The sequence below is a fragment of the Nerophis ophidion genome, linkage group LG08, assembly GCF_033978795.1.
Source record: "Nerophis ophidion isolate RoL-2023_Sa linkage group LG08, RoL_Noph_v1.0, whole genome shotgun sequence".
Classification (NCBI taxonomy): domain Eukaryota; kingdom Metazoa; phylum Chordata; class Actinopteri; order Syngnathiformes; family Syngnathidae; genus Nerophis; species Nerophis ophidion.
The window spans coordinates 18,430,656-18,451,657 of NC_084618.1; the positions used below are offsets into that span (position 1 = coordinate 18,430,656).

Below are 21,002 nucleotides of genomic sequence, written 5' to 3' on the forward strand. Positions count from 1 at the left end.
TTTTATTTTTCTTTAACAGTAGATCCTTAACAGCAGTGGAGTGCTCATGTCTTATAGAGGATCTTTGACAAGTGTTTTTACAGTAGATCCTTAAAAACGGTGGAGTGCTCATGTCATATAGAGGATCTTTGCCCAGTGTTTTTACAGTAGATCCTTAACAACGGTAGCTGGCTCGTGTTATATAGAGGATCTTTGACTAGTGTTTTTACGGTAGATCCTTAACAACGGTAAAATGCTTGTGTCATTTAGAGGATCTTTGACTAGTGTTTTTACAGTAGATCCTTAAAAACAGTAGAGTGCATGTGTCAAATAGGGGATCTTTGACTGGTGTTTTTAAGAGTAGATAATTGTGTTATTTAGAGGATCTTTGACTAGTGTTTTTACAGTAGTTCCTTAAAAATGGTGGAATACTCATGTCACATAAAGGATCTTTGAATAATGTTTTAACAGTAGATCCTTAAAAACAGTAGAGTGCTCGTGTCAAAGAGAGGATCTTTGACCTGTGTTTTTTTTTACAGTAGATCCTTAACAACGGTTGAGTGCTCCTGTTATATAGAGGATCTTTGAATAGTGTTTTTACATCAGCTCCTTAAAAAACAGTAGAGTGCTCGTGTCAAATAGAGGATCTTTGACCAGTGTTTTTACAGTAGATCCTTAACAACGGTAAAATGCTTGTGTCATTTAGAAGATCTTTGTCTAGTGTTTTTACAGTAGATCCTTAAAAACAGTAGAGTGCATGTGTTAAATAGGGGATCTTTGACTGGTGTTTTTTAGAGTAGATAATTAACAATGTTAGCATGCTCATGCCATATAGAGGATCTTTGCCTAGCGTTTTACAGTAGATCCTTAGCAATGTAGAGTGCTCGTGTTATATAGAGGATCTTTGACTAGTGTTTTTACAGTAGATCCTTAAAAATGGTGGAATGCTCATGTCACATAAAGGATCTTTGAATAATGTTTTAACAGTAGATCCTTAAAAACAGTAGAGTGCCTGTGTCAAAGAGAGGATCTTTGACCGGTGTTTTTTTTTTTTTTTTTTTACAGTAGATCCTTAACAACAGTAGAGTGCTCCTGTCATATAGAGGATCTTTGAATAGTGTTTTTACATCTGCTCCTTAAAAACAGTAGAGCGCTCGTGTCAAATAGAGGATCTTTGACTAGTGTTTTTACAGTAGATCCTTAACAACAGTAGAGTGCTCATGTCAAATAGAGGATCTTTTTCTAGTGTTTTTTTTACAATAGACCCTTAACAACGGCAAAGTGCTCGTGTCAAATAGAGGATCTTTGACTGGTGTTTTTTTTACAATAGATCCTTAACAACAGTAGGTACGGCGTGGCACAGTGGAAGAGTGGCCGAGGGTCCCTGGTTCAATTCCCACATAGTACCAACCTCGTCAAGTCCGTTGTGTCCTGAGCAAGACACTTCACCCTTGCTCCTGATGGGTGCTGGTTAGCGCCTTGCATGGCAGCTCCCTCCATCAGTGTGTGAATGTGGAAATAGTGTCAAAGCGCTTTGAGTACCTCGTAGGTAGAAAAGCGCTACCAACCCATCTACCAAGTACAACCCATTTATTTAATTATTTAACAGTAGAGTGCTCGTGTCAAATAGAGAATCTTTGCCTAGTGTTTTACAGTAGATCCTTAACAACAGTAGAGGGCTCGTGTCAAATAGAGGATCTTTGACTGGTGTTTTTATTTTTTACAGTAGATCCTTAACAACAGTTGAGTGCTCATGTCAAATAGAGGATCTTTGACTAGAGTTTTTACAGTAGATCCTTAACAACAGTAGCTGGCTAGTGTTATATAGTGGATCTTTGACTAGAGTTTTTACAGTAGATCCTTAACAACAGTAGCTGGCTAGTGTTATATAGTGGATCTTTGACTAGTGTTTTTACAGTAGATCCTTAACAACGGTAAAGTGCTTGTGTCAAATAGGGGATCTTTGACTAGTGTTTTTACCATACAAATTATTTATTTATCTGCATGTCACATTTGTATTTGTATATTTATTAATATATGCATATGTATTAATATCATATTGATATATATATATCAGTTGAAGTGAGACAATGCTACTTCCATAGTTTTCACCCAAAACAACTCTTTAAAGCAGGGGTCACCAACGCGGTGCCCGCAGGCACCAGGTAGCCCATAAGGACCAGATGAGTCGCCCGCTGGCCTGTTCTAAAAATAGCTCAAATACCAGTGAGCTGCCTTTATTTTTTTTAAATTTGATCTATTTACTAGCAAGCTGGTCTTGCTTTGCTCGACATTTTTAATTCTAAGAGAGACAAAACTCAAATAGAATTTGAAAATCCAAGAAAATATTTTGAAGACTCGGTCTTCACTTATTCCTCACTTCATTTATTTTTTTTCAGAAAGACAATTTTAGAGAAAAAATACAACCTTAAAAATTATTTTAGGATTTTTAAACACATATACCTTTTTACCTTTTAAATTCCTTCCTCTTCTTTCTTGACAATTTAAATCAATGTTCAAATAATATTTTTTTATTGTAAAAAATAATATTTAAATTTTAATTAAATTCTTCATTTTAGCTTCTGTTTTTTTCGACGAAGAATATTTGTGAGATATTTCTTCAAACTTATTATGATTAAAATTCAAAAAAATTATTCTGGCAAATCTAGAAAATTTGTAGAATTTTTTTTTTTTCTTCTTCTGGAAAATCTAGAAGAAATAATGATTCGTCTTTGTTAGAAATATAGCTTGGTCCAATTTGTTATATATTCTAACAAAGTGCAAATTGGATTTTAACCTATTTAAAACATGTCTTCAAAATTATAAAATTAATCTTAATCAGGAAAAAATACTAATGATGTTCCATAAATTTTAATTTTTTCAAAAATATTCTAATTAGCTAGTTTTTATCTTCATTTTTTTCAGTTGAATTTTGAATTTTAAAGAGTCGACATTGAAGATAAACTCTGTTTCAAAATTTAATTTTCATTTTTTTTTGTGTTTTCTCCTCTTTTAAACCGTTCAATTAAGTGGGTTTTTTTCATCATTTATTGTCTACAAAAACCTTCCGTAAAAGGAAAAAAAATGTACGACGGAATGACAGACAGAAGTACCCATTATATGTATATATATATATATATATATATATATATATATATATATATATATATATATATATATATATATATATATATATATATATATATATATATATATATATATATATCCATCCATCCATTTTCTACCGTTTATTCCCTTTTGGGGTCGCGGGGGGCGCTGGCGCCTATCTCAGCTACAATCGGGCGGAAGGCGGGGTACACCCTGGACAAGTCGCCACCTCATCGCAGGGCCAACACAGATAGACGGACAACATTCACACTCACATTCACACACTAGGGCCAATTTAGTGTTGGCCTATCCCCATATACATATATATATTAAAGGTAAATTGAGCAAACTGGGTATTTCTGGCAATTTATTTAAGTGTGTATCAATCTGGTAGCCCTTTGCATTAATCAGTACCCAAAAAGTAGCTCTTCCTTTCAAAAAGGTTGCTGACCCCTGCTAAAAAGCAACCAAAATAAAAACCCCACATAAACGCAATGTTTTGTCCATCGTGACGTTCCGTAGCCCCGCCTCCTCCCCAGCTACTTCCTGGTGGAACCCACGTGGACCGCGCCAAGCGAGCATCCAAACAACAACATGGCCAGCAACGGGCTCACCTACGACGGCTGCAACTTCTTCAGGCAACGCCTGGTTTTGTCCACGCTGAGCGGGAAGCGTGTGAAGATCCGCAACATCAGGTCCAAAGAGGATGACCCGGGCCTGCGGGGTGAGTTGTTGTTGTTGTTGTCGTCGCAGTTAGCAACATGCTAACATGCTAGCTGCTACGCAGTTGGCGTCAGATCCACGACGGCGGTGAAAGAACTAATAAGTCCCTGGAATTATTTTGGGAATAGAATAACATGTTTATTTCGTGTATTTATTCACTTATGTTTCTGTTTTTAGTGTGTGGTAGACAAACGAGGCTTTTAGTAAGTGGGATAAGTTCATGTGTTATTACTGTACGTCATGTTTTCATAGTTGTGTTGTGTTGTGGTGTGTTAATACATGAAAGTAACGTCAGGTCATATGCATATATATATATTTATTCGCACAGGCCTCCAATTTTAACTTTTTATTTTTATTGTATTATTTTATTGTATTTTATTATACTGCGATGAGGTGGCGACTTGTCCGGGGGGTATCCCGCCTTCCGGACGAAACGCAGCTGAGATAGGCTCCAGCGACCCCGTAAGGTTCAAGCAGTAGAAGACGGATATATTTTATTATATTATCTATTATTTTATTTATTATTATTGTCCTGCGATGAGGTGGGGACTTGTCCAGGGTGTACCCCGCCTTAAATAAATAAATAAGGATAAATGGGTTGTACTTGCATCGCGCTTTTCTACCTTCAAGGTACTCAAAGTGCTTTGACTCTACTTCCACATTTACCCATTCACACACTGATGAAGGGAGCTGCCATGCAAGGCGCTTCCCAGCACCCATCAGGAGCAAGGGTGAAGTGTCTTGCTCAGGACACAAAGGACGTGACGAGGTTGGTACTAGGTGGGGATTGAACCAGGGATCCTTGGATTGCACGGCCACGCCTTCCGCCGCAATGCAGCTGAGATAGGCTCCAGTGACCCTGAAAGGGACAAGCGGTAGAAAAATGGATTATTATTATTTTAGTTATTTTAATTTGTTTATACTTTATATATATATATATATCTTCATACAGGCCTCGAATTTTAACTTTTAACTTTATTTTATTTTATTATCTTGGTTATTTTATTTATGTTAATATGTTATTCATTATTTTGGTTATTATTATTGCCCTGCGATGAGGTGGCGACTTGTCCCGGGCGTACCCCGAATTCTGCCCGATTGTAGCTGAGATAGGCACCCGCGACCCCAAAGCGAATAAGCGGTAGAAAATGGATATTTATTCATACAGGTCTCAAATTTTAAATTAGTAATTTTTTTTTATTTTCTTAGTTATTTTATTTATTTTAATGTGTTTTTTTATTATTTTGGTTATTACTAATATTGCCCTGCGATGAGGTGGCAACTTGTCCTGGGTGTAGCCCGCCTTCTGTCCGAATGCAGCTGGGATAGGCTCCAGCGACCCCAAAAGGGACAAGCGGTAGAAAATGGATGGATGGATGGATGATATTATTATTTTAATTCCATCCATTTTCTACAGCTTATTTTTGTTTGTTTTACTTTTTATATATATATATATATATATATATATATATATTTATTTATTTATTTATATTCATACATGCCTCAAATTTCAACTTTTTATTGTTATTATTTTTTTATTATCTCATTTTATTTATTTTATTACATTATCTACTATTTTATTTATTATTGTTATTTTTGCCCTGCGATGGGATGGCGACTTGTCCAGGGTGTACCCCGCCTTTGCCCAAATACAGCTGATAGGCTCCAGCGACCCCGAAAGGGACAAGCAGTAGAAAATGGATGGATGGATGGATTATTATTATTTTTCTTTTTTTAATTTCTTTTTATATTTATTTATATATATATATATATATATATATATTCCCACAGGTCTCAAATTTTAACTTTTTATTTATTTATTTATATTTTATTTTACTTATTTTATTATTTTATTTATTATTATTGTCCTGCCATCGATGAGGTGGCGACTTGTCCAGGGTGTACTCCGCCTTCCGCCCGAATGCAGCTGAGATAGGCTCCAGCACCCCTCGCGACCCCGAAAGGGACAGGCGGTAGAAAATGGATGGTTGGATTATTATTATTTTTTTTTTATATATATATATATATATATATATATATATATATATATATAGATGTATATATTTTTATATATACATCTATATATATATATATATAGATGTATCTGAGCTGCAACCTTATCGTGGTAGAGGAGTTTGCGTGTCCCAATGATCCTAGGAGCTATGTTGTCCGGGGGCATAAAGCCCCCTGGTAGGGTCTCCCAAGGCAAACAGGTTCTAGGTGAGGGATCAGACAAAGAGCAGCTCGAAGACCCATATGAAGAAGAAACATCATGGACCCAGATTTCCCTCGCCCGGACGCGGGTCACCGGGGCCCCCCTCTGGAGCCAGGCCCGGAGGTGGGGCACGATGGCGAGCGCCTGGTGGCCGGGCCTGTTCCCATGGGGCCCGGCCGGGCACAGCCCGAAGAGGCAACGTGGGTTACCCCTCCAATGGGCTCACCACCCATAGCAGGGGCCATAGAGGTCGGGTGCATTGTGAGCTGGGCGACAGCCGAAGGCAGGGCACTTGGCGGTCCGATCCTCGGCTACAGAAGCTAGCTCTTGGGACGTGGAACGTCACGTCACTGGGGGGGAAAGAGCCTGAGCTAGTGCGCGAAGTCGAGAAAATCCGGCTGGATATAGTCGGACTCACTTCGACGCACAGCAAGGGCTCTGGAACCACTTCTCTCGAGAGGGATTGGACCCTCTTCCACTCTGGCGTTGCCGGCAGTGAGAGGCGACGGGCTGGGGTGGCAATTCTTGTTACCCCCCGACTCAAAGCCTGTACGTTGGAGTTTAACCCGGTGGACGAAAGGGTAGCCTCCCTCCGCCTTCGGGTGGGGGGACGGGTCCTGACTGTTGTTTGTGCTTGTGCACCAAACAGCAGTTCAGAGTACCCACCCTTTTTGGGAACGCTCGAGGGAGTACTGGAAAGTGCTCCCCCGGGTGATTCCCTTGTCCTACTGGGAGACTTCAACGCTCACGTTGGCAACAACAGTGAAACCTGGAGAGGCGTGATTGGGAAGAATGGCCGCCTGGATCTGAACCCGAGTGGTGTTTTGTTATTGGACTTTTGTGCTCGTCACAGTTTGTCCATAACGAACACCATGTTCAAACATAAGGGTGTCCATATGTGCACTTGGCACCAGGACACCCTAGGCCGCAGTTCCATGATCGACTTTGTAGTTGTGTCATCGGATTTGCGGCCTCATGTTATGGACACTCGGGTGAAGAGAGGGGCGGAGCTTTCTACCGATCACCACCTGGTGGTGAGTTGGCTGCGATGGTGGGGGAGGATGCCGGACAGACCTGGGAGGCCCAAACGCATTGTGAGGGTCTGCTGGGAACGTCTGGCAGAGTCTCCTGTCAGACAAAGTTTCAATTCCCACCTCCGGAAGAACTTTGAACATGTCACGAGGGAGGTGCTGGACATTGAGTCCGAGTGGACCATGTTCCGCACCTCTATTGTCGAGGCGGCAGATCGGAGCTGTGGCCGCAAGGTAGTTGGTGCCTGTCGGGGCGGCAATCCTAAAACCCCCTGGTGGACACCAGCGGTGAGGGATGCCGTCAAGCTGAAGAAGGAGTCCTATCGGGTCCTTTTGACTCATAGGACTCCGGAGGCAGTGGACAGGTACCGACAGGCCAAGCGGTGTGCAGCTTCAGCGGTCGCGGAGGCAAAAACTCGGACATGGGAAGAGTTCGGGGAAGCTATGGAAAACGACTTCCGGACGGCTTCGAAGCGATTCTGGACCACCGTCCGCCGCCTCAGGAAGGGGAAGCAGTGCACTATCAACACCGTGTATGGTGCGGATGGTGTTCTGCTGACCTCGACTGCGGATGTTGTGGACAGGTGGAAGGAATACTTCGAAGACCTCCTCAATCCCACCAACACGTCTTCCTATGAGGAAGCAGTGCCTGGGGAATCTGTGGTGGACTCTCCTATTTCTAGGGCTGAGGTCGCTGAGGTAGTGAAAAAGCTCCTCGGTGGCAAGGCCCCAGGGGTGGACGAGACCCGCCCGGAGTTCCTTAAGGCTCTGGATGCTGTGGGGCTGTCTTGGTTGACAAGACTTTGCAGCATCGCGTGGACATCGGGGGCGGTACCTCTGGATTGGCAGACCGGGGTGGTGGTTCCTCTCTTCAAAAAGGGGGACCGGAGGGTGTGTTCCAACTATCGTGGGATCACACTCCTCAGCCTTCCCGGTAAGGTTTATTCAGGTGTACTGGAGAGGAGGCTACGTCGGATAGTCGAACCTCGGATTCAGGAGGAACAGTGTGGTTTTCGTCCTGGTCGTGGAACTGTGGACCAGCTCTATACTCTCGGCAGGGTTCTTGAGGGTGCATGGGAGTTTGCCCAACCAGTCTACATGTGCTTTGTGGACTTGGAGAAGGCATTCGACCGTGTCCCTCGGGAAGTCCTGTGGGGAGTGCTCAGAGAGTATGGGGTATCGGACTGTCTTATTGTGGCAGTCCGCTCCCTGTACAATCAGTTTCAGAGCTTGGTCCGCATTGCTGGCAGTAAGTCGGACACATTTCCAGTGAGGGTTGGACTCCGCCAAGGCTGTCCTTTGTCACCGATTCTGTTCATAACTTTTATGGACAGAATTTCTAGGCGCAGTCAAGGCGTTGAGGGGTTCCGGTTTGGTAACCGCAGGATTAGGTCTCTGCTTTTTGCAGATGATGTGGTCCTGATGGCTTCATCTGACCGGGGTCTTCAGCTCTCGCTGGATCGGTTCGCAGCCGAGTGTGAAGCGACCGGAATGAGAATCAGCACCTCCAAGTCCGAGTCCATGGTTCTCGCCCGGAAAAGGGTGGAGTGCCATCTCCGGGTTGGGGAGGAGACCCTGCCCCAAGTGGAGGAGTTCAAGTACCTAGGAGTCTTGTTCACGAGTGAGGGAAGAGTGGATCGTGAGATCAACAGGCGGATCGGTGCGGCGTCTTCAGTAATGCGGACGTTGTACCGGTCCGTTGTGGTGAAGAAGGAGCTGAGCCGGAAGGCAAAGCTCTCAATTTACCGGTCGATCTACGTTCCCATCCTCACCTATGGTCATGAGCTTTGGGTCATGACCGAAAGGATAAGATCACGGGTACAAGCGGCCGAAATGAGTTTCCTCCGCCGTGTGGCGGGGCTCTCCCTTAGAGATAGGGTGAGAAGCTCTGCCATCCGGGAGGAACTCAAAGTAAAGCCGCTGCTCCTTCACATCGAGAGGCGCCAGATGAGGTGGTTCGGGCGTCTGGTCAGGATGCCACCCGAACGCCTCCCTAGGGAGGTGTTTAGGGCACGTCCAACCGGTAGGAGGCCACGGGGAAGACCCAGGACACGTTGGGAAGACTATGTCTCCCGGCTGGCCTGGGAACGCCTCGGGATCCCCCGGGAAGAGCTAGACGAAGTGGCTGGGGAGAGGGAAGTCTGGGTTTCCCTGCTTAGGCTGTTGCCCCCGCGACCCGACCTCGGATAAGCGGAAGATGATGGATGGATGGATGGATGGATGGATATATATATACACATATATTCCTACAGGCCTCAAATTTTAACTTTTTATTTATTTATATTTTATTTTATTATCTTATTTTACTTATTTTATTATATTATTTATTATTTTATTTATTATTATTGTCCTGCCATCGATGAGGTGGCGACTTGTCCAGGGTGTACTCCGCCTTCCGCCCGAATGCAGCTGAGGTAGGCTCCAGCACCCCTCGCGACCCCAAAAGGGACAAGTGGCAGAAAATGGATGGATGGAAATGGTCCGCTATGGTTATTAATAAGCCAAACAACGCTTGTGCGCATGCGCCTGACTTCGTGTTGCCTTAAATGCATTAACAAATTACGTTTCGGTAATAAGGGAGCCGGTATGACCAACCGTCTGGAATTATTGCGAGTTATCATTATGCCGTTGACCATTATATCCCTCTCCATTAACAAGTAAAAAGTCAAGGGCGGTCACAGCAAGTTGTTGCCGCCAATGTTGGTCAATTTTTTGCCACGTTTGCCATGGTTAAATTTGAGCCCAGTTCAAATATATATATATATATTATACATATTTACATCGTTTATTTATTATTCATAACTTGTTCTTTTCTGTGTGCTTTGAAGATTTTGAGGCCAGCTTCATCAGACTTCTTGACAAAGTGACCAACGGCTCCACGATAGAAATAAACCAGACAGGTAATGGATTGTTCACATTTTTATTTTTTATTTTTTTTTTACATGATAGTCTGATTTAAGTATGAATTTGGAAAAAATGTCTGGAAATGTACAAATAATATTAATACTTTAAGAAATTCTACTTATAAATAATAAATAAATGAATGGGTTGTACTTTTATAGCGCTTTCTACCTTCAAGGTACTCAAAGCGCTTTGACACTACTTCCACATTTACCCATTCACATTCACACACTGATGGAGGGAGCTGCCATGCAAGGCGCTAACAAGCACCCATCAGGAGCAAGGGTGAAGTGTCTTGCTCAGGACACAGCGGAACTGACGAGATTGGTACTAGGTGGGGATTGAACCAGGGACCCTCGGGTTGCGCACAGCCACTCTCCCCACTGCGCCACGCCGTCCCTATGGGTTTGGCTTTGCATAGTACAGCTTCAACTTGCACTTACAGATGTAGCGACCAACTGTAGTTACTGACAGTGGTTTTATGAAGTGTTCCTAAGCCCATGTGGTGATATCCTTTACACACTGATGTCGGTTTTTGATGCAGTACCGCCTGAGGGATCAAAAGTCCGTAATATCATCCCTTACGTGCAGTGATTTTTCCAGATTCTCTGAACTTTTTGATGATTTTAGAATAGAATAGAATACAGTTATCTGTCAATATAAAGTTTCTTTCAAATGTTTTATGCCATTTTGTCAAAGTCAACCCTGTTTTTTTATGGCCAAAACACAAAATATGCAATAATTTACCCCCATGTTTCAAGTTTGACTATTAAAAAAAAATCCCTGAAATTTAAAAATGACTGAATTTGGTAACACATTGCTACAATTTGTGTTTTATCTTTAACAAAAATGTGTTTTACCTGCTCCATGGTTTATCTTAGTACATTTATCCAAAGTTTTATTTTTAGTACTTAGGTGATGGATTGTTCACATTATTTTTTTTTTACATGAGAATGTGTGATTTATGGATATATTGATAGTCTGATTTAAATATGGATTAGGATGAATTGTCTGGGAATGTACAATTAATATTAATACTTAAAAAATGCTTCATATCTGTCAATATAAAGTTAAAGTTTCTTTTAACTGTTTTATGCCATTTTGTCAAAGTCAACCCTGTTTTTTTTATGGCAAAAACACAAAATATGTAATATTTTACTCCCCAAAAATCCCTGAAATTTAAAAATGACTATATGTGGTAATACATTTCTACAATTTGTGTGTTATCTTAAACTAAAATGTGTTTTACCTGCTACATGGCTTATCCGGGTACATTTATCCACAGATTTGTTTTTAGTACTTAGGTTCACTTTATTTTTTTTACATGAAAATGTGTGATTTTTGGATACTTTGATAGTCTGACTTAAATATGTATTTGGATACATTACGTGGAAATCTACAAATAATATGAATTATTTCAAGAAATGCTACATTTTCGCAAGTAATCAAAAATGTTGTCTGAGTTTTGTCAGTTTTGTTTGCCGTAGATTAAAAAATATAAACATTTGGACCATAAAAATGTGTAAGCAAGACATGTAATATTAATTAAGGTGTGCTGAATGTGACATATGTTAGGAGTGTCCTTATTTGAACAATATTGCAGCGTAAAACAGCACATTAATATTAAATATTATAGTTGCATATTACTTACACACACAAGGTCTCCAAGGCAGAAGCTTATCCAGTAACAAACGTGTCCGCATCATTCAATTTGTAATCTAATCTTAATGAAAATGCCTTCTAAAACGTTCTTTCACAAAAGTAGTTTTTATTTTTGGACACTTAATTATTAACCATCCATAATTATTTAAGCTTCTGGTGTCAATCATTTGATTTTTTTTTTCCCAAATTTTTTTTATTGAATTTTGCAGACAGTACAGAATTGTGAATGATGGCAAAAACAAGTTGAGGTTTGATTGATTGACTCTTTTATTAGTAGATTGCACAGTAAAGTGCATATTCCGTACAATTGACCACTAAATGGTAACACCCGAATAAGAGTTTCAACTTTTTTAAGTCGGGGTCCACGTCCTGGTATCTGCACATTTTACAATAATAACATAACATAATAAACCAGACCCTTACAATACCAACCCACTCACTTCCCAAGGTAATGTCCCCTAGTGCCCATAACAGATATAGGCACATATGAATATATGCAAACATGGATTCATTCTAACAAAATATATTAAAGGGGAACATTATCACAATTTCAAAAGGGTTAAAAACAATAAAAATCAGTTCCCAGTGGCTTGTTGTATTTTTTTGAAGTTTTTTTCAAAATTTTACCGGTCTCGGAATATCCCTAAATAAAGCTTCAAAGTGCCTTATTTTCGGCTCTCTGCGAAGACACTGGCCATTTCCCTGTGACGTCACACAGTGCTGCCAATGTAAACAAACAATGGGAATACCACAGCAAGATATAGCGGCATTAGCTCGGATTCAAACTCGGTTTTCAGCGACTTAAGCGATTCAACAGATTACGCATGTATTGAAACAGATGGTTGGAAAATGAAAATATTGAAGAAGAAACTGAAGCTATTGAGCGAATAGCTCTTGACTCTATTCGTAGCCATAGCATGGCCGAATAGCTGCGTTAGCATCGCTGGTAAAATGTGCGGACCAAACGATCAGGACTTTCGTATCCATCGACACTTGAGCAACTTAAATCCGTCGATTGGTAAGTGTTTTTTTTTTTCGCATTAAATGTGGGTGGAAGGAAACGTAATATAGTTGCAAATCTATCTACAGGTTATCCATACATCTCTGTACCATGTCTGCCTTAGCATCGCCGGTCAAATGTGGAGACACTCTGGCACATTCAATGGGGGTCTGGCGGCAGACACTTTTGCATCTTCGGGCCAGTGGTGCAACTTGAATCCCTCCCTGTTAGTGTTACACCCTCCGACAACACACCGACGAGGCATGATGTCTCCAAGGTTCCAAAAAATAGTCAAAAAAACGGAAAATAACAGAGCTGAGACCCGGTGTTTGTAATGTGTTGAAAATGAAAATGGCGGGTGTGTTACCTCGACGACGTCACATTCTGACGTCATCGCCTCCAGGAAGATAAACAGAAAGGCGTTTAATTTGCCAAAATTCACCCATTTAGGGTTCGGAAATCGGTTAAAAAAATAGATGGTCTTTTTTCTGCACCATCAAGGTATATATTGACGCTTACATGGGTCTGGTGATAATGTTCCCCTTTAAAGGTAAATAAATGAGTAGATGAGGTTAAATAAATAATACATAAGCTATACAATAAAATAAAACGTAAAAGTAATCATTCTATTTTTAAGTGTCTTGATGTTGTGACTGATGGGGAAAGTAGTTCATTTGTATCCATCTTTTACATGAGCTTACCATCGAGAGTTATTCTGACCACTCGGCTGTCACTCAAAAACACACTTACCACTCCACTTCAACTTAAAGACAGCCTGAGTCTGTTCCAGGTGGTTAATAATAAATAGTGTTATTCATATCTACTATCTCACTTAATCAAACATTTTCTAGCATTCCACTCTCCAAAATAATACAATTATGCATGACTCCTGCTGATATCGCATCGGATCAATGTCGGTTTCGGCCATTATCTGTATTGTATCGGAAGGGGAAAAAGTAGCATGGGAAAACCTATGAAATACAAGGATTTAAAATGTTGCAAACGTGCATCGTGCTCAAGTTCAGTAAAGTAGGAAAGAGTGATGAACAGCCTTCTCTTTTTTCTCTTTCAGGCACCGTGTTGTTCTACAGGCCAGGGTTACTTTACGGGGGCTGCATAGAACACGACTGCAGCCTGCAGCGCTCCGTTGGCTACTACTTGGAGGCCCTGCTCATGCTCGCGCCCTTCATGAAGACTCCTCTGAAGGCCACCCTCAGGGGCGTCACCAATGACCCCACGGACCCAACGGTAAGACGACGCTTTGGTTCTTCAATGCAACAAGAGGGTCTCAAACATAAAAATAAGTCATATGTTATTGTTAGTTTATTAAACGCTCACAGTAAATCTCGAGATCAACTTTGGAGCTATCTGTCGATATAAAGGTAAAGTTTATTTTTCAATCAATCAATCAATCAATCAATGTTTATTTATATAAATCTATCCGTTGATTGCAAGTTTTTATTTTTCATTGAGTTTATTTCTGTTTTATGCCGTTTTTGTCGGAAGAAGACATGTTTTTTTTTCTTCCTGAAAACACAAAATATGCAATATTTTCCCCTCAAAATATTGTAAAATGGAATATTTGATGTGAATTAATTTACCTTGGATAGGTCAATAATTCATAACAACATTGATTTTGAGACATTATTATTTTTTCAGCAATGCATTGCAGCTTTTTGTTAATAGTCAACATGGAAACTTTTTTTGATTTTAGAAAATTAGCTTTGCGCCACAAATGTCCCCCGGGCCTCACTGTGGTCACCCGGGTTAGCTAGGACAGTGGTTCTCAAATGGGGGTACTTGAAATTATGCCAAGGAGTACGTGAGATTTTTTAAAAATATTCTAGAAATAGCAACAATTCAAAAATCCTTTATAAATATATTTATTGAATAATTCTTCAACAAAATATGAATGTAAGTTCATAAACAGTGAAAAGAAATGCAACAATGCATATTCAGTGTTGACAGCTAAATTTTTTTGTGGAAATGTTCCATAAATATTGATGTTAAATATTTCTTTTTTTGTGAATAAATGTTTAGAATGAAGTTGATGAATCCAGATGGATCTCTATTACAATCCCCAAAGAGGACACTTTAAGTTGATGATTACTTCTATGTGTAGAAATCTTTATTTATAATTGAATCACTTGTTTATTTTTCAACAAGTTTTTAGTTATTTTTATATCTTTTTTTCCCCAAATAGTTCAAGAAAGACCACTACAAATGAGCAATATTTTGCACTGTTATACAATTCAATAAATCAGAAACTGATGACATAGTGCTGTATTTTACTTCTTTATCTCTTTTTTTCAACCAAAAATGCTTTACTCTGATTAGGGGGTACTTGAATTAAAAAAATGTTTACAGGGGGTGCATCACTGAAAAAAGTTTGAGAATCACTGAGCTAGGATGTGTGTTGTCATGGAAACAGTGAAGGTTGTGGCTGCCCCCTGCAGGTGGATATGCTGAAGTTCACAGCTCTTCCTGTGATGAAGAAGTTTGGCATCGATGGCGAGGGCTTGGACCTTAAGGTGAGCATCCAGGTTATCACGTTGCACTTTTGAAAACGTCACACACGCCTGACTCTCATGTCTCGGCGCCCTCAGGTGTTGAAGAGAGGAATGGCGCCCGGCGGTGGCGGGGAGGTGTTGTTTACGTGTCCTGTCAGGAGGATCATCAGGCCCGTGCAGCTCACAGAGCCAGGGAAGATCAAAAGAATTCGAGGTGTGGCGTATCCTTCTGGAAATATGCATCATCAGCACTTGTGTGAGACATGATGAGGAGAATTTAGAGTCTGGGATCAAGACCGTGTCACCCAGACCAGATCACATCAGCAGTCTTGTCTTTTTTATCTGGGGGACTGTTATGAGCCGTTAAATGCCTTGACAAGTCTCAACTAGATATTCAGTCAGAGTTTCCCCTCAGATGGCAAACAGGATTGTGGAGTCGGCCCGAGGGGTCCTGAACCAGTTCATTCCAGACATCTACATCCACACGGACCACATGAAAGGAGTCCACTCTGGCAAGTGAGTCTCATCACAGGACTGCATCACGGGTTTCTCTTTTCACATTCCATCATAGTTTGCTGAAACTGTAATACCTGCTCTCACCACTGGGCGGCGCCGCACAGACCAGAGTCAAAATTTTCCCATAGAACTCCATGCCAGCCGCTTTCTCCGAGCAGTTTTGTGTCTGAGGTCGTCATGGAGGCCTTGAGGAGATATTTACAAATCATATTTAAACACAAATTATCTCGGTTATTTTCGTGGTATTGTTGAATGTACTTAAAGTACACATACACACCTATAACCAAGTTGTATTACATACAAGAAATAAATAGCCATTCGTGATGTGCGATACTACAGATTTTCTTTCCAATTCGATCCCGAGTAAGATTCAAGATGGTATCAGCGATACCGTATATGCAGATATACCTATTAGGGCTGGACAATAATGACAAAAATGGTAATTATTTGTATTAATATTGTAATCACGATTGATTACTCAATTATTTATTAATTTGAAGACTTGAGTGTTTATTGTACCACCAAAACTCAGCTTTAAAGGCCTACTGAAATGAGATTTTCTTATTTAAACGGGGATAGCAGGTCCATTCTATGTGTCATACTTGATCATTTCACGATATTGCCATATTTTTGCTGAAAGGATTTAGTAGAGAACATCCACGATTAAGATCGCAACTGTCGGTGCTAAGAAAAAGTGCCCTGCCTCTATCGGAAGTCGCAGACGATGACATCACATGTTGATGGCTCCTCACATATTTACATTGATTTTAATGGGAGCCTGCAACAAACAGTGCTATTCGGACCGAGGAAACGACAATTTCCCCATTATTTTGAGCGAGGATGAAAGATTCGTGTTTGAGAACATTGATAGCGATGGACTAGGAAAAAAAAAACGAGATAAAAAAAACGCCATTGCATTGGGAAGGATTCCTATGTTTTTAAACCAATTTACTAGGATAATTCTGGAAAATCCCTTATTTCTATTGTGTTGCTAGTGTTTTAGTGAGTTTAATATTACCTGATAGTCGGAGAAGTGTGTCCACTGGTGTCTTGACGCGCAGTGTCTCTGAGGGAAGTCACAAAGCTGCAGCAGGACTGAAGCTCTGCTGATATCTGGTAAGAAGCGACTTTTTTAACCACAATTTTCTCACCGAAACCTGCTGGTTGACATTTGGTCTGGATTCATGTCTGCTTGACCGCGCTGTGATCCATAGTAAATTTTCACCTCCGGGAATTTTAAACAAGGAATCACCGTGTGTTTGTGTAGCTAAAGGTTAAAGCTTTCCAACTCCATCTTTCTACTGTGACTTCTCCAATATTAATTGAAAAAATTGCAAAAGATTCAGCAACACAGATGTCCAAAATACTGTGTAATTATGCCGTTAAAGCAGACGACTTTTAGCTGTGTGTGTGCGTAGTGCTCATACTTCCTGAAACCCTGTGACGTCTTGCATACACGTCATCATTACACGACGTTTCCAAGACGAAACTCCCGGGAAATTAAAAATTATAATTTAGTAAACTAAAAAGGCTGTATTGGCATGTGTTGCAATGTTAATATTTCATCATTGATATATAAACTATCAGACTGCGTGGTCGGTAGTAGTGGCTTTCAGTAGGCCTTTAAATACATTTTTAAAAAAACTGCACATAAATTAGTGACGAATAAACCAAAATACTATATATATATATATATATATATATGTATATATATATATATATATATATATATATATAAATATATAAAACAATATAGAGCGCTATGGCTCGCTTGGTAGAGCGGCCGTGCCAGCAACTTGAGGGTTCCAGGTTCGATGACCGCTTCCGCAACCCTATTCACTTGACCCACCTGCTCCCAGTGCCACCCACACTGCTTTAAATGTATCTTAGATATTGGGTTTCACTATGTAAAAGCGCTTTGAGTCACTAGAGAAAAGTGCTGTATACGGTGGGGCAAAAAAGTATTTAGTCAGCCACGGATTGTGCAAGTTCTCCCACTTAAAATGATGACAGAGGTCCATAATTTTCATCATAGGTACACTTCAACTGTGAGAGACAGAATGTGAAAAAAAAAATCCAGAAATTCATATTGTAGGAATTTTAAAGAATTTATTTGTAAATTATGGTGGAAAATAAGTATTTGGTCAACCACTCAAAGCTCTCACTGATGGAAGGTGGTTTTGGCTCAAAATGTCACGATACATGGCCCCATTCATTCTTTCCTTAACACAGATCAATGGTCCTGTCTCCTTAGCAGAAAAACAGCCCCAAAGCATGATGTTTCCACCCCCATGCTTCACAGTAGGTGTGGTGTTCCTGGGAGGCAACTCAGTATTTTTCTTCCTCCAAACACGACCAGTTATCTTACTAATATTCAACTATATACTTTGTGTCTCCAAATAGCCTCCAGTAAAAAGGAGCATACACTTACTGTCATAATACTGAGTGACTCTTTTTAATTGCCAGTTCATTTCTTAAAGAAATGACAACCTGAATGACTGTGAATACTATGCTGGTAGTTATTCATAAAAGCCACAATATTGCGTGTTTGCAGAAGATGTCCAGTGGGGCTACGTGGTTGTTGTCGCCAGCCGCGCAGTATAATACCACTGCACTCATTTGTGAACCTGGCTTTGCCGCAGGTCGCCTGGTTTCGGTGTGACGCTGGTAGCGGAGACTCTGGAAGGTGTTTTTCTCAGCGCCGAGATGGCGTCCACGCCGCAGGGACAAGGAGACCCCGTTTTGCCCGAGGACCTCGGACGCAACTGTGCCAAGCTGCTGCTGGAGGAAATACATCGGGTAAGTCTTGCTGCGACATTCATGTTTTGGGGCTGTCCTGCACCGTAATGAGTGGGCCTTCTGTTTGGCTCTTAAAGGGGAACTGCACTTTTTTGGGGAATTTTGCCAATCGTACACAATCAGTATGAGCGACTAAAACACACTTCTATTTATTTTTTTTATTTTTTTTTACACTTTTAAAGATGATAAAAAAATGTTTGAAAGATGCGGCTAATGGAAGTCACCGTTGTAGCATTCAAAGTCTCTAAAACAACTTCCAAACCCTCCATCAACATTTTATATACACACTGCAAGTATATATATATATATATATATATATATAATGTAGTAACAGACACCTTCATAACAATATGTACAATATACACACTGCAAGTATGTATTTAATGTAGTAACAGACACCTTCATAACAATATGTATAATATACACACTGCAGGTGTATATATATATATATATATATATATATATATACATATATATATATATATATATATATATAATGTAGTAACAGACACCTTTATAACAATATGTAATATGTTTTATATACACACTGCAAGTATATATATAATGTAGTAATAGACACCTTCTGGCAACATGTGTGTTCCTACATCAGGAATCAAACACAAATGGGTTTTCTAATCATGGCAGACTTTGTAATAGACAACAAAAACGACTTTTTGGACAAATGACGATTCACAACCTTATACTTTTGCATCTAAATATGCTACTGCTTCGAGATGCGAGCGCGAAGGTAGGGCGAGACTTTGGAGCAGATAGAAGCCGAGAGGGGGATGGAAGCGATTTCGACGCTGTAAAAATGGAAGTAGGAGCCACCCTATTTTGACATAAATGGAGTGCTTACCCAAATAAACCGGGAAAAAACATCCCTGGGCAACAGGGCCAAACACACAACTGTCTATGGAGTGAGTCACTTTAATACTGAACATGATACACGCAGCATGTCATGCGTGTTATTACAACTACAGTATATACACTGTCTGGCTAGCTGTGTACTAACTAAACATGAAATAATACTTTAAAGATACTGTAATATGATTGTTCATGTTTTTTACTCAGTACTGTGTGTGTCATATCACATTTTCATGAAGGAACTCCTATCTATCTATCTATCTATCTATCTATCTATCTATCTATCTATCCATCTATCCATTGTTGTGCGTTACAAACTCAAACGTGTTTCATGTTGACGTAGAAGCGAGCTTATCTCTTTCCGTCGTTAGCTTTTACGGCTAACACCGTAGCACGCCGATGTGTTACTGCGCTAAAAAAATAGTCCCTCGGTGTTCACTCTTACAATAACAATGTTGCTACAGTTTGGTTATTATACAGGTTACAGAACGTAAATGAAGTATTGTTCACGCTTTTTGAATGCATTTTTAAAGTGATTTACAGGTAGAATTGATTGTTAACATTATCTGCATTGCTAACCACCTAGAGTGGAAAAAACATTTTTTCTTCTTGTCTCTCATAATGATTATGAACGGTAGGCAAAACACCCCCCCAAAAAAGTGCAGTTCCCCTTTAAGGAAAATGAGTCCTATTTGAGGTTCTCAGCAAACTGTTATTTTGCAAAGTTTTATGGCAGCGTTTTTTCGTTAATCAAATATAGACGTTTAGCAAGCGTTATGCAAAGAAGCACAAGGCATTTTTTTGTGTTTTGGGCCTGTTGTGGGACAATTGCCATTGTTTGCCTGAATAGCTGTCGCACACAGTCAGGACATTAGGAGGACGTGCTGCTGCTGTTTGCTGGCATTCCCTTGTAATGACCCTCTACCCCAATCTGGAATGCAGCTGTGAACCATGTGAAAGTAAGATGTCTTGGCGCGCACACCTTCTGGATGTTGCTGTCTTCAGGTGGAGAGGAGAATACGTAGCAAAATTGCGGAACACTGCCGGCATGCAGGGCACTAACCACGTCCAATCAGGAGCAGATAGGACATAGTGTCATCTATTGAAATGGGATTGTAAGATATGAGGCTTTGTTTGGCCAGTTTGTAGGGTGGTAAGGTACCAGTTAGACCAGGGGTCGGGAACCTTTTTGGCTGAGAGAGCCATGAAAGCAAAATATTATAAAATCTATTTCCGAGAGAGCCATATAATAATTTTTAACACTGAATACAAACAAATGTGTGCATTTTTAAGTAAGACCAACATTTTAAGAACATAATAAGTATCTTCTTCTTTTTAATAACATTGTTATTCTGAAGATAATGAATAAAATAGTTCTTACCATTAATGCGACTTCTTGAACAGGAACGGTGGAAAACGGATCGATGGATTAAAATGCATGAGAATGTTTTATATTTTGAAAGTTATTTTTAACACTCTGATTACCAGCGGAATTATTCATTACTTATCGCTGTGTTTTTCAACCACTGTCCGCGGGATACAGTTTGGTGTGTCGTGGGAGAGATTATGTAATTTCACCTAATTGGGTTGATAATATTTTTTGGAAACCTGTAACTATAATTCAAAAATGTGCTGTTATTGAGTGTCTGTGCTGTCTAGAGCTCGGCAGAGTAAGCGTGTAATACTCTTCC

The 21,002-nt window shown here is 40.2% G+C and overlaps 1 protein-coding gene across 1 annotated transcript in view; it reads left to right on the forward strand.

Moving 5' to 3' along the window:
- Positions 1–3,610: 3,610 nt before the first annotated feature.
- Positions 3,611–21,002, forward strand: part of rcl1 (RNA terminal phosphate cyclase-like 1) — a 39,490-nt gene continuing 22,098 nt past the window's right edge. The window contains exons 1-7 of the mRNA XM_061907928.1: positions 3,611–3,811; positions 9,885–9,956; positions 13,692–13,867; positions 15,076–15,150; positions 15,226–15,350; positions 15,520–15,645; positions 18,288–18,444. Of these exons, the coding sequence (XP_061763912.1) occupies positions 3,682–3,811; positions 9,885–9,956; positions 13,692–13,867; positions 15,076–15,150; positions 15,226–15,350; positions 15,520–15,645; positions 18,288–18,444 (861 nt within the window). The 5' untranslated portion in view covers positions 3,611–3,681. The remainder of the gene's footprint in view (positions 3,812–9,884; positions 9,957–13,691; positions 13,868–15,075; positions 15,151–15,225; positions 15,351–15,519; positions 15,646–18,287; positions 18,445–21,002) is intronic.